Source organism: Parasteatoda tepidariorum, chromosome 12 (genome assembly GCF_982258835.1).
Source record: "Parasteatoda tepidariorum strain Cologne lab strain chromosome 12, Ptep-v5.0, whole genome shotgun sequence".
NCBI classification, from domain to species: Eukaryota; Metazoa; Arthropoda; class Arachnida; order Araneae; family Theridiidae; genus Parasteatoda; species Parasteatoda tepidariorum.
This window is the reverse complement of record NC_141766.1, coordinates 52,246,682-52,261,431: the sequence shown is the minus strand read 5'-3', so window position 1 is coordinate 52,261,431 and position 14,750 is coordinate 52,246,682. Positions and strand designations below refer to the sequence as shown.

General features: G+C 32.6%; 1 protein-coding gene across 1 annotated transcript in view; it reads left to right on the top strand.

Moving 5' to 3' along the window:
- Positions 1 to 14,750, top strand: part of LOC107452704 (adhesion molecule nephrin-like) — a 435,364-nt gene that overhangs the window by 296,193 nt on the left and 124,421 nt on the right. Inside the window, exons 11-13 of the mRNA XM_071188109.1 lie at positions 4,562 to 4,715; positions 8,533 to 8,591; positions 11,354 to 11,600. Coding sequence (XP_071044210.1) covers positions 4,562 to 4,715; positions 8,533 to 8,591; positions 11,354 to 11,600 — 460 coding nt within the window. The remainder of the gene's footprint in view (positions 1 to 4,561; positions 4,716 to 8,532; positions 8,592 to 11,353; positions 11,601 to 14,750) is intronic.

Sequence of the window (14,750 nt, the reverse complement as noted above, 5' to 3'; positions counted from 1 at the left end):
CTGCTTTTGGTCTCATGACAAGAACGTGTTCCGGCATAACTTTGGGATCCCCCGTTTGTAGAGTACTCTTTGTAATTTCAGCATAAGTTTTAGTCGTTTTCTTAGCTCTTTTGTTGATCATTTGATTCAGCCTGAAATCCCTTTGTATATGCTAAGACTTCGTTCTGCCTAGAGACAATATCTAGGTAAGGTACTTTAAAGCTATTTTAGTCAGTTCAGTGACACTTGCAGCACTCATATTTTTTCCCTATACTCAGGTCTGTAAATCTGCTAAATTGCTTATTAAGTGCCGCCACTGCTTTGGTCCATTCCTTTTGTGACTCCTCAAAAGAGTTGTTAAAATCCTCCGGAATAGAATCTATTTTCTCCTCGCTACTCATAAGGAGCTCCAAAAGAAATATCGCTTTCTCAAAGAAAAGGTTCTATCTAACAATTAACCTTTTTGAAGCAGCAAGACAATCGCTGTCGGCAGTCTACCACCTGCGTTGTCCACCGAAAGGTGTTCCTCTTCGTACCACGTTGAGGTGCAGATGAGATGCTGTCAGAGTCATGCTAACAGAATTAAGCAAATCTAAGATGGTGCAGAAAAAAATAGATAAACACAAAGAAAAATTGACCAACTTAAGGAATTTTTAAAAATATTTTGCTATTGACATGACAAGTATGAAAAGTAAAAAATAAATAAAGTGATGCAAAGAAAATAGTACACTAAATGTGGGCAATCAAGTAATATTTATTAATTTAATAATTTAATAAAATTTCAAATTTAATAAAACTGATCTGGTAAAAAGTAGGTAGGTAAGTACTTTATTTTCGTCGCACTAGATCTGTACAATCTGCTATTGGCGATGGTCTGGGAAGTATCCCTTAAGATGAACCGAAGGCACGCTATCACACTTTTGATCCTCTGCAGAGGGGATGGCTCCCCTGATTTGGTAACCCGAGGACCTGAGTTCGAAGTCGAGCACTTTACGGTGGAACAGTTTAACGAGGAACGATCCTTACGGAGGCTTATCAAAGTGGTCATCCACCCGCTTATTGACCGCAGCCAGTGACGCTTGACTTCGGTGTTCTACTGGGAACCGTGTCTTTAAAATCAGAGCACTACGGGACTTTAGGAAAAAGAGTTAACTAAATGTAAACAAGGAATATTCTTGAAAAAATATTTATGTTAATTAAATAAAATAATTAAAAAAGAAAGGGACATTCATCATAATAAATAATATAGAAAACCCGGAAATAGTTCATGCATCAAAATTGCGAAGGTGCAATTTAAATACTAATATGGTTTAATAATATTAATAGAATTAACTTTAAATATAATTTTTAATGCATATTTTGTACTAAATTTAATGCTACCCAGGTTTTTATTGTTAAATGTAAAATTAAATTTGTAAATAAATACCGATTATGACCTCCAAAATCATGGTTCGGATGAACTTGTTGTCCTCTCTTTCTATACTATCTGACCCTTCAACTTTCTTTCGAATCCAGCATTTACCCTTATCTAGCAAAAATATATGGGGCAAGTGCTGTTTTTTTCTTCTCTGTTTGTGGTCAACGCCGCAAATAGAAATTTTTTTTTATAATATGGCATATATTTGAGACTAGAATCTTCTATCACAACATTGCTGAGATTTGGATCTGTTTTCCTCCATTTATGTATCCCAACCATTTACGTCTCGTCAAGATCACCATGTGTCAAAGATGCGATATTTTTACATCTCAACAGAATCCCCCTGTGACGAAGATGTGGCATATTCACGTCTCGATGGGGTCACCATATGACAAGGATGTGACTTTCACGTCTCAACATAGTCATGATGTGACGAAATTGAGACATTTACATTTCAATAGGGTCACCGTTTGACTAAGTTGAGACGTGAATATGTCAAATACTTGTTACATGGAGACGTTACTGCGACAGTTATATGTCACACCGTGGTCCCATGTTTAAGTCTAGGAGACGTCAAAATGTGACGTCCTCAACGGCGGACCCACGCATCGACGTCGCAGAGGTCACACGTGTTGACTGTCACATTTTTGTTGTAATCTGGTGCACACATATATATATATATATATATATATATATATATATATATATATATATATATATATATATATATATATATATATATACAGAGGAAGAAAGAGAGATATGCTTGTGTGCGTAAGGTTTTTAAGAGAGATATTCTCTCCGGCGTAAGAGTAGAAAAGAAAAATGTAAGAATCTCGTAATGCAGTTGGTTTATCTTAAATATTTATGGACTATGTTCTAGAAAATTTTCCCCTCCTTGAGAAAAAGTATGTTGAATACTACCTGGATATGGCAAAATGTATTGTTTTTCTAGATATGATGGCACATTAAAAATATCGGTAAATATTACCGAAGCTGTTTGGTAATTTTTCTAAAGTTAACTATAAAATATGGTTTTATAATATCTGATAAAATTTGGTAAATGTGATAATATTTAGTAGATTTATCACACTTTGGAGCATGGTATAAGAACCATTTGTTTGGTTAAATTCATTTTCCTGTTTTGCATTTTTTTTTATTATATATTTGGTAATGAGAACAGTAATTCCGAAAACTGGAACGGAAAAATTACAAACAAATGATTTACATACCGCATATTTTGGTTTTTACATCAGATTCTCTTTTGAAACAGAAATTTCCTTTACATTTAGTATTTTAATTTTACCAGATTTTTTTCTCCGTATGGCATTTTTCTTTTTTCTTCATATTATATATACATTTTTATATCTTTATACAAGCTCTTTAGACATTTGTAACCCTCCGACAGATATTAAAAAAAAAAACTGGTGTTATACCAGTTAGAAATTATTTAAATGAAATTAATTCTAATTATTAATTTTAAAAAAAATATTTGAAGTTATATTTTGACTTATCATCTTTAGACTTAAAGAACAATTGAGACTTTCATCAATGAATTAAAAACCGTTAAAATTTTAACCTAATTTTAAACTGAAGATTAATATTCATAAAATTGTAAAAACACCTACTTAAAGTAATACATTTATAAAAATCTAAAAACAAGTACATACTTACGTACTTATTTGATTTAGAACCAATATGATAATATTAAAATTTATTTTAAATATCAATTTTACACGTGTTTAGTAGTGATAAAAAAGAATCAAAATCAAAAATTTTTAAAAAAATAATATTTTATTGCTTTAAGAATGTTCAACTGCAGTTTGAAGTAACAGTTTTACAACTTCTTAAATGACAGGATTACGAAAACGAGGAAATAGTAATTAAATTAAGAAAATTGGATGAAAGATTACCAATTAAATATTTAAGAGTTGCTTCCTAATTAAAGTACTTAAGCCACATTTGATAAAAAAAACGACTGTCTGGTTAGTTGCAGGAAAGTAAAATATTATTATAATTACCTTTCTAAAATTAATTGAAATTAAATAGTGAAATACATTTTATGCATAGAATATCTCTTTTTTCTTATTTAAATTTATTGAATTTTGTGTTCTATTTTAATTATAATTAAATTGTTGGGAAAATTTCAAAGTTTCGTTAGTTCAAATAATATTTACTAAGGAGTTTTACAGCCTTTTTAAAGTCTTTTTATAATGTTAAAAGGTTTACTTATTTTCTTCCAAAAGATTTACGCATTGATATTACACGTTTAATATATTTTATATGATTGAAATAAATTTTAATTCTACAGGAGTATAATTTTAAGCATATCCAACTTAGCTGTGAATAAATTACACAATATTTAAAAATGAAGTATGACATGTAGTAGATGAGTAGTACAGTCTGATTGCCTATGGCACACCAGGGCCAGGCACTCGGGGGGTTCTTGAGAATCTTATTTTTTATAAATTACAATTTCAAAAAACTAAGAATGAATAATAAGGCCTTTCATACTTTTGAAATAAATATATACTATGAAGTATTTATTTTGTTTTCCTTCCTGTAAGTAGTGATTGTTTAAAATGTAAATAGTACCAATAATTTGAAGAATTTATCTCCAAGAAAACTTCACAAGGCTACCAAAAACTTCAATGAAGTTTGCCTGAGAAATATTCTACGATATATTAATGGGAGCAAACTTTATGTTAAGTCATAATGTCTTTAAAAATGCTTGATCATCAGCAACTGTTTAGAATTTAAAATTTGATAAATAAAGTAATAATTGAAAAAGTTTAGAATCGCATAGCACTATGGAATAGCAACTTTCAAACTTGATGTCTCATGCTCATTGAAAGATGTTCTAATAACTGTTTTGTTTGACGAAATAGTTCATACCTTTTGAATTTTTTGTTGTTTGTAATACATTTATGTTTATTTTAAATTTAAATATATAACTAGCTTCATTGTTTTTGAAAATTATTTTATTATTTGAGGATTGCAACTGGTCAGCACCTAATTTTTTTTTTAAATTATGCATAGTTTGAAAATGCTTTATTTTATGAGCATTGATTTTCTCATCTATCCTGGTCCTGGTTTAAAAACAAATTTATAAATTAAAGGGGGTTGTTGTTTAATGCAATGTGTAACAATTTTAATTTATTTCAGGTTTCAAGTGTTAGTTCTGTTGTACAAGGGAGGATTACAAGCATAATATCATTTGAAATTGAAGCGTCCGACAATGAAATAAGCGTGCGTTGTGAAGTGAATAATAGTGCCACTGTTGAACCTTTAGCTGCTGAAGTGAAACTAACAGTTTTGTGTAAGTCATGGTTTCAAAACATTTTATGATAAATATTATTCATTTTCAATTACAAATAAAATCAAAACAAAACAAGTTTTTTTTTCTTTTTGAAATAAATAGAGTTGGATTGAATGCAGGCACAAACAATGCAGTTATACGTTTTTGAAAAAGAATGGGCAACTCGGGGTTACACTTTTTCCCACTCTCTACACTTTTCCCCTCTCCGTTGCCATAGTTACCGAAAATATTACATTTTTTTCCTCACGGCAAACCATTTGAGTAAAAAGGGGGAACATAATGGAGCAGGGAAAAATCAAGCTGTGTTAAAGCCATGGTAACACACCCAGAGAGAGAAAGAGAGAAAAAAGTGTGGAGAGTAAGAAAATCCCGTATTCCTAAAGCTCTTATTCTATTTACAACTAGCATAACAGAAAAACCTTTGTCACGTTACTATAACAAGTACCATTATCTGCAGGAATAATGGTAACAAAGTGTTCTCTTATCTCTAGTTTCTTTATATTTGAGTTTTAAAATTGTTGTTCCGCTTTATTTAATCAGTTGCAGATTTGGAATATTTGCTCTTTTAAATAAGCTTATTATGTAGTTTAACTTGAAGATGTTTTTCTATTACTTGCTCCTCTGAATTTCCATCATAAAATTATAATAGTTTTGATGTTTTTCTTAGTTTTGTATAAACATGATCATTAATTAGTTTTCCCAAAATAAGTTAAAGTTAATGAACTTACAAGCAGAAGAAAATCAGAATTTGGTTTTTTACAAATACTTGGATATGTTAGTTTTATAAAAACACTTATCAATTTCATCATTATTTGTGATATTGATCACGCTTCTTCGGTTTATACTTTTTCTGATAATGGGTTTTTCTAACATTTTACTGATTCTCTCATCAGTGACAGAAATAAGGTCACATTGCGGTGAAATAACTGTTGAAGCCCGAACTGTCTAATAAGTATGGTTTATAACGTTTTCAACTACTAAAATTTAAAGTTTGAATATTTGAACTAATAATGCAGCATGGAATTTGTTATTAACATCTATTCGCAACAAAATAAATCTGAAATAATTCTGGACATCTACTGTGAAAAAAGTATGGTCAAAACTACCAGAATATAGTATAAATTACCGTGTTTCCAGCTTCAGGGGAACACCAAAAAGTGCAGCAATCTTTATCGAATCACTTGGGTAATGATTTAGGTAAAATTTGCAAAAAAAATATTGTTTTAAATAGGTGTTCAATTTCGCAAATATGGTAAAATTTGTTAAGTTGATCTTGATATCCTAGAGCATGGCATAAGAATTATTATACTACTTTCAGTTTTGTATTTTTAATAAATGTGAGGTAATAAGAACTCTAATTTTGAAAACCAGAACTTTCGATAAGACCGTAATCATATGAGCAAATAAATGCTAAATAAATAGCTTTAATACCTCGTATTTTGGTTTTATTAACAAATTTTTTTAATCATTTTTTATACCAGAAATACCTTTACCACACATCATGGTAATTTTACTAAAATGTTCTACTTCGTGTTGTGATTAAATTACATTAAATAGAAAGCTTTTAAATATTATCGACCATAAATTGAAAATTCGAAATTAATTTTAACTCGGATAAGACTTTTGATAACCAAATTCAGTACTCCTGAATCAGCGTGACGTAACCGGGATGATTAAAGCATGTATTAAATTATATTGGAAGTAAAAGTTTTGGATAACATTAAATAAGTTTTTAACGAAAAAGTGGTATTTATTGGCAACTCAAATTTTAATCACCATTTTTGAATTAAATTGCCTTGTGGTCTGTGGCGCAGGTTAATTTTGCCCTATATCAGATTACGAAAACATGGTTTAAGTAAGCAACATTTTATGTTAAATGCAAATTTGAACAATGTTACGATAAATATGATTAAAATTTTTTTAAATGGCAAGAAAAGCAAAGACGCATAGATTACCGAAGATGTCAAAATTAAAATCCACACAATACCAAATCCACCAATTTAAATCTAAGATTTCACTCTTGTATAATTCTGACAATTCGAGTTTTTGAATAACAGCGACATATTGAATTCGAATGTACTTGATAATTGGAAAACTTCATTCAAAAAAAGAAGTTGGCTTGTTCCCATTATTTCATTATACAAGGCGCCCATTTTCAAAAGTCAATACACGTGTTGAATCATGTTTTTGAACACATCGATGAAACATGTTTTTGAAAACTCGAAACCAATCGACTATTTCCAGCTTAATAATTTTTGAAGCTAATAAAGATTTTTTTTATTATCAAGTAAACCTAGCATCTTCATATTCTTGGGACTACATTAATTCAATTTCCGCCAAATTTGGTTTTTTCCTTCAAAAAATATTAATTTGCAATAACTCCTAGTACGCATATTTTCAGTTTTGCAAAGATTCAGTTTCGTGTGCAGGTCGTCGGGCTACAAAAGCACGGGAGCCATCCACTCTGCAGAGGATCAAAATTGCTATGGTGTCTTCGGATCATCTTCAGGAATGTTTTCCAGATCGTCGCTAATAACCCATTGTGTAGCTCTAGTCCAACACAAATAAAGTACCTATTTCTTACGAAGATTCTTAACAAAAATATCTTATTTGTAAGTTTTGACTTATTGTTATGAAAAGGGATCAGGAATGATACCTTTATTGTAAAATCACTATTTATTAAAGGTAAACAAAAGAGAACATATATTTGTCTGAGTGGAATAGCTATTACTGAAAATTACGAAATTAAATAAGAGTTTTTTGGTAGAGGATTAAGAAGTTCAGAAGAAAATTTTGATAAAGTAATTTATCTAAATCGAGAGAAAATAAAAGTCTGTCTGAGAGCTCAGGAGAAATGTCTGAAGTCTTACCTAAGAATAGATAAACATCTTGAAACTCCATATTTTTCTAACTATAATGGGATGTTTTCTTGTATTCTTAAAATGAGTACTGAGACTTCAAAATTCTTTTGAAATACTTGTTGGTCAATAGACTCAAGATAATTTTCTAAAGGGCATTTGAACATCATCTTATAAATCCAAAATGTTTGTAAGATAGAAAAACTGTAGTATTTCTAATAACTTAAAAATATCTTCGTTTTTAAAATGTAATAAAGTAAAATTATTTTTGTCATTTTTGCTTAAAGTCAATGCGAAAGAAAATTTTAAAAAATATGCTTCGTTTGTCAAATTAGTTATTATTATGAAATTATTTTTAACCTAATTCTTGGTATTCATGGTGAAAATATGTCTCGAAAATGTTTTATTTAATTATTTCCTTTTTTATTATAATTTAATCATGCCAAGTTCAGAAAATTGTCAGTGGATCCAAAAATGTGTTTAAAAGTGCAACAATTTAAATATTTGTGATTATTAATCATAACACTTTGATAATTATTGTACCGAAAAAAAACCAATCTATTTCATGGAAATATTTTTGTGGATATAATTGTCTATAATATCCTATAATAATTGTCTATAATATTTTGTGGATATAATTGTCTTAATTTCTTTGATATTAGTCTATCCTAAAAATTAATACCTCTCCATCTAAGGTCAATCAGTGAAGATTCTGTACAAATTAATAACTTAAAATAATCACCAAATAAATTTTTAACATTCGAAAAAGTATTTCTATAGAATTTTTTTTATAAAAAAGAGAGATTGAAAGTTACTGGGAAGGTCTTTTTTAGATTCATTCAACTTAGAAACAGAAACTTTTTAGAAACTCAATCCACATCTATGGGTACTATTATTCGCATAACAGATTTAAAATTAATTAACATATTTTTAACTATTAATAATGTTTTTTTTTTCAGTCCCTCCCCAAAATGTAACAATATCAGTTGATCCCTTACAGCCAAGAGAAGGTGAGACGGTAAGTAATTACAAATAAAAATGTTTTGTTTGCTATATGAAATATTTCTCAGTGTTCCTAACACGTAGATGAGGAGATAAAATCTCCATAACCTTGGTAGATTAAGAGCTTAATCCTGTCACACTATAAAGATGCAATGAATCTACAAGAAAATATTAATATCACAATAAATATGCATACCACACTAACAAAATGTAACACAATAAATGTATATGCCACTGGCGGAAGCAATATAAACCACATAAATAATCATGTTAAAGATTCATTCCAAAAAGCAAAATTTCCTGGAGAGAAGTTGCTCCGTTATATAGAAATCTGCTTACGATAGATGCTAAATATTGTAAAAACTTGAATATCAGATGTCATAATTCTTATAATCTGAGAATCAAAATAATCTGCGATTTATAAACTTCTGGGAAGAATAACATTGTTTCAGTTATAAAATTTAAAGGATACGCTATTGAAAAAGTAGAAGTGTTGGGTCACGAACCCTCTGTTTACTTAAAAACTTCAAATTTGAGTTGCTCACTAAAAAAAAAGAAGAAAAAAATTATTTGAATCAGCTTTGAGATATCATTATTTCTAAAGTTATTGCTTTAAAACTAATTTGCAGCAATAAAATTATCTTTACATTGAAAGTTGAAAGTTTTAAAGTTAAAATTATTTGTAAAAGCCTTAAAACTCTAAGAAGTATCAAAAGTGCCACCCCACATCAAATAGACGGATACCAGCTTACGTGGAAAGTATAAGCAACCTGCTATTATAACTGACCACATTCCCAGAGTCATGTCGTTGGTCACGAACTATTGGCGAATTGTTAATCCCGGATTTCATTCTACGGACTGTGCCCTTCCAGAGTTCTTTTAAGTAACAAATGCTATTTTATTAGCAATGTTGGTTATTTTACAGGATAATTCCATATTTGCTGCAATGTAATATTGTGGGTGATTCGCAATTCAAGGTTAAAATATTTTTATAAGAACTTCTAGTCTGGAATCTCTGCCGCTGAACTTAGTTCTTATTTTCACATGGAAACTTCTTGTAATCTACGGATATTTTAGTAAATTAGCTTACTTGAGTAGCGGGATGATACTACAAACTTATCATTACGCCATCTGCTTCATTTTAATGAAATACTTCTAAGCTTAATAACCAGTTTTCAACTTTGAACTCGTAAGTACTACTGTTGATTCATTTCAGTATTTTATTCACCTCCGTATTCTTAATTTTCATCAGAGCCGTGTAAAATATGCATTTAATAAAATATGCATTGTTTGTATAGTTCCACACATTCGTTTTTGTATTCATTAAAAAAGGCGAAAAAAAACTTTTGTTTGTACGTCTGTCAATATTATATGATATTTTATTACCTTTACATTTTGTTGGATAAATTGAAACAAAAAAGATGGGAGCGTTGAAATTGTTGATATTAATAAAATTAAGATCTGGCATAAATCTAAATCAGACAAAAACACATACTTTATTTGAATAAGTAAACATTTTTATCCCGAAAGATTTGTATTGTTGACCCGGCAAATAGGACAGGATCTCACCACTATTTTCAAAATATGTTGTAAATTGTTTAATACAAGAGCGGACAAAACTTTTGGCTTCAGGTAATTTAAATTTTCGAGGACTTGGCAGTAGATCTGGAACTGTTGCAGAGATTAAAAAATTTCTGAACAATATTGAACCCAAAGATTCAAAAGGTAATTTTTTAATTTTATTACGTTTTCCTTATTTAAATTTAATTATTACCAGTTTTTTTAGACATACAAATATTTACATAAATTTGAATTATTAGCACAGGGAATAAAAATTTCGAAGTTCCTTTTTTATTTAAAAAGAAATCATTCCTTTATCAGAAACTATACAGCCATTTCACTCAACTACTGTTTCTGTCATGTCAATTACTTAATTAAAAATGATTTAAAAATCTGTATGCTAAAAAATTTGAAGAACAAAATCCGGACTATGATAACAGAAAATAATATACATTTTATAAAGTTATATTTAGCATGAAATTATCTTAAGATAAAAGTATTTTATTATTGCGTTAATAAAATTTTTGGATTATTTGGAATTGTTCAAGAGATCTGAATATCAAATTACTCAAAAATAAGTGGGCCGATTTGGCCCCTTTAAACTATAGAATTTATAGTTTCCAAGCTTCCAAATTCATTTCCTCGCATGGCATGAGCCTCAGCTTGTGTTGTTTTTCTTTAGTGGTAGATACTATAATTTTAGCAGCTATCAATAATTATTGTATAATATGCTAGTTAGCGAAGCTGTAGTGTAATTAATAAATAGTTTGTCATTATTAAACGCTAGTTATTATAAGTTGTTTTACATCGCATTGTTCTTATTAACCCATAGCTTTGAAATTGTGTAAATCAGTCAACAAAAAAATTCAGTCCATATAAATTGTCCAATTGAAGGGAAAAGTGCTATGACAAGTGACAAAGGATTGTATAAATCTATACCTCGCAGCAGAAAAGTCAGTATTAATCTGCCACTTCATGTAAAAATTCTAATTTTGTCTGCTAGGCTAATAGAATTCTGTGTCGCCTGCCTCCGTTCCACTGTCAGCTCTCCGTTCCACTTTTAATTACTTCAATTATGCATATAAAGCATTTTTCGAGAAATCTTTCTTAATATATATACTTGATACAGAATATAAATCACTCTATTACATTCATCCCTATTGAAAACATTTCTTTAAAACTTTCAATTGAATTAATTAAATTATTTCTTCATTATAGGTAAAGTTAGAATGTTGGTCTGGAAGTAGCAATCCACCTGCATATATTCAGTGGTGGAAAGATGGGGTTATTCTGAAAGATCCTCATAAGTCCGAAATCATAGACACTGTCTATGGTGGATCTTCTACAAGAAGTCGAATAAGTGTTCCTGTTTCATCAGCAGATCATGAAAGCCGGTTTACGTGTGAGGCTAAAAATGATGCTTTCCAACGTTCAGTGCAAGAAAAAGTCACTCTTAATGTTTATTGTAAGTTGTTTTATGTTGGTCAATACTTATCAGTAGAGCGTCAGATATTCTAAAAATGCATAGCACATAAAACAATTTGCTCTATTAACTAATTTTATAAAATAGATTTTTTGTCATGAGTACCACATTTTCTCTCGATATTAGATCAGTATACGAACCAAAATCCGCCTAATCTGTACCTTAAATATGGAACCTGGTCACTTGTTCAGAACTGCAACTGACCGACCCCCTGTCAATCAGAGAAAAACATGCCTAACATTGTGTATGGTCACCTCTACCAGCTGTAAAACTCTCTTATCGATGTTTCTTACATATTACTAGAGTTCTAATCAGTGATCCTTGCTAAGGTCAAGTCCCTGTCTCAACCGCAACCAATCTTGCACCAAGACACCTTCCAGCTCATTGATAGTCGTCGGAAAAGGTCTTCGAGCTGCAAATCAGTGTCAAAGGGCTTTCAATACGTGTTCGATGGAATTAAAGTCAGATGACGTCAAAGGCCACTCTAATCTTTCAATATATTCCAATTGGAGGTATTTGTCCTACAACTGACCTCTGTGTGGACCGGCGTTATCTTCCATAAAGATGAAATTTGGTTTATATGCTCTACCGAAAAGTCTCACATAAGGGGCAAGAATCTCATCCCTGTATAACTTCCCTGTCAGAAATATCCCATTGTTGCCCTTTTACGGTGGGTAAACTGTAATTTGACCCCCTCGAGTCTTCCACTAATCCGCCATCTTGGGATACTGTCTAAACAACGATGAGTGGCCATACTAAAGATGGGTAAACAAAGAAGTGAAATAAAAGGGCTTGGGGTAAGCTACGATTATTTCAAAACGTCCAAACGATACCAGATTCATCGAGCAAATGAAGTATTTTTACACAAACGATATCACAGACCACTGCGGGGCAGAAGCGGTCACGAAGAACTTAGCCATGTTCCTAAACCTTATTTGGGCATAGGCGTTACTTATTTCGCTCTTTATTTTAAAAAAAGCCGTTCCTCTCTTTGTTTTTCATCAATACAGGGTGTCCCAAAAGGTCGTTTACAAACTTAACATGCTGGTCTGTCATATCATGATGAACAAGATTTACATAGGAACTTGTGTCCGAAAATTAAAACTGAGACCGCTAGAGGGCGATAAGTGCAGGTTTGGATGAGGAGAAAAAAAATGATATCGATAGCGGTGTTAATATGATTTTTATTATAAAACACCATTACATCACAGCAAATGCTCAAAATTCCTTCCATTCGCCACAATGCACGTTTCACAGCGTCGGCGCATGGATTCACGAACCCGTTCAAATTGGCCAGGAGTGTCACGGACACGTGTTGCCGCTTCCGCGATCCTGGCGATAAGATCCATGTCCAATGTTACAGGTGTCTCGTACACTATGGACTTCATGTGTTCCCACAGGTCGAAATCCAGGGGAGTCAGGTCGGGGGATCGCGGTGGCCATGGGACTGGTCCGCCTCTACCGATCCAGCGATTAGGATAAATCCTATCGAGGTATTCCCGAACAGCGTAGCTAAAGTGGGCAGGCGCTCCATCATGCTGAAGCCAGATGTTTCGGCGTGTAGCGGCTGGAACGTCACCCATCAGATCCGGCAAAACTCTTTCTAAAAAAATGCGATAGGTATTTCCGTCGAGGCGTTCAGGTAGAAGGTAAGGGCTAATCAACATGTCACCGATAATACCAGCCCAAACGCTTACGCTGAAACGTTGTTGATGTGCATGGGCATACATCTTGGGTTTTCATTCGCCCATACGTGCATGTTGTGCAGGTTCACGACACCATCCCGTGTAAAGCAGGATTCTTCAGAAAACAAAATCCATGATGGAAAATCTGGCTGTGCGACCCGCTGTTGCAAATTCCAGCGTGAGAATGCAATGCGTTTGGGATAATCGTCAGCGCACAATGCCTGTACTTTTTGGAAGTGGTAAGGGTGTTGCATGTCATCGTGCAGTATGCGCATTATGGTGAAACGAGCTACACCCAAGACACGTTCGCCTTCTCTGAGACTTCTTTGCGGGTTGATGGCATACTCCTGTAGAACGGTTTCCTCTACGACAAGTGTGAGTGTAGCACGTTCTCCGCCGAGGTGGCTACGTGCTACGAAAGCACCTGATTCACATAATCTGCGGTACAATCGTCCAAACAAAACATGACTTGGCTGACGTCTGTTTGGGAAGTGCTCAAGGTACGTCCGTGCCGCGGCTCGTCAATTTCCATCAGCGGCGCCGTATACGTAATGCATGTCGGCCATTTCTGCGTTACTAAACTCATTCATCCTTCTCCTTCAACGTCCACGCCTGAAATGATTGTTTTTCCCACTCTCCCGTTTTCGTGCAATTATCGCCCTCTAGCGGTCGCAGTTTTAATTTTCGGACACAAGTTCCTATGTAAATTTTGTTCATCATGACATGACAGACCAGCATGTTAAGTCTGTAAACGACCTTTTGAGACACCCTGCATATTAAAGTCAGAAAGCGAACGAATAATTTATAATAATTATGTGAGAGTATATAGGGGACTAAATCACACCATGAAACGAACTTCGGAAAAGTACTTAATAAAGGAAAAATCTATCGGATACGTAATCTCAATCATGTGATTAATTGTAACTTAGTACCACGATAAGTCCTTACGTAATATATATATATATATATATATATATAAAAATTTAGAAGCTTGTCGTGGATATCGAACCGTTGTTCAAAACTTCATAAACAAAAAAGTTGAGTTATATTTTTATTGTATGCAAAAGGGAGTCAAGACAGAGCCTCTGAAGTAAAACGTCTGTATGATTCTAATTAGATATAGATTGAGAAGACATTCAACTTTGAAAACGATTTTTGTATCATTTTGGTCGGTTGGTTGGTTGGTAGTTCATTTACATCGCACAAGAGCTGCAGAATGGGCTATTGGCGACGGTCTGGGAAGCATCCCTGAGGATGATCCGAAGACATGCCATCACAATTTTGATCCTCTGCAGAGGGGATGCCCCCCCCCCCCGCTTCGGTAGCCCGACGACCTGCACGCGAAGTCGAGCACATTACGGTAGCACAGTTTAACGAGGACCAATAACGCACACCCTCGGTCCCTACTCAGACTGATCCAAGTGGGTCACCCAACCGCACACTGACC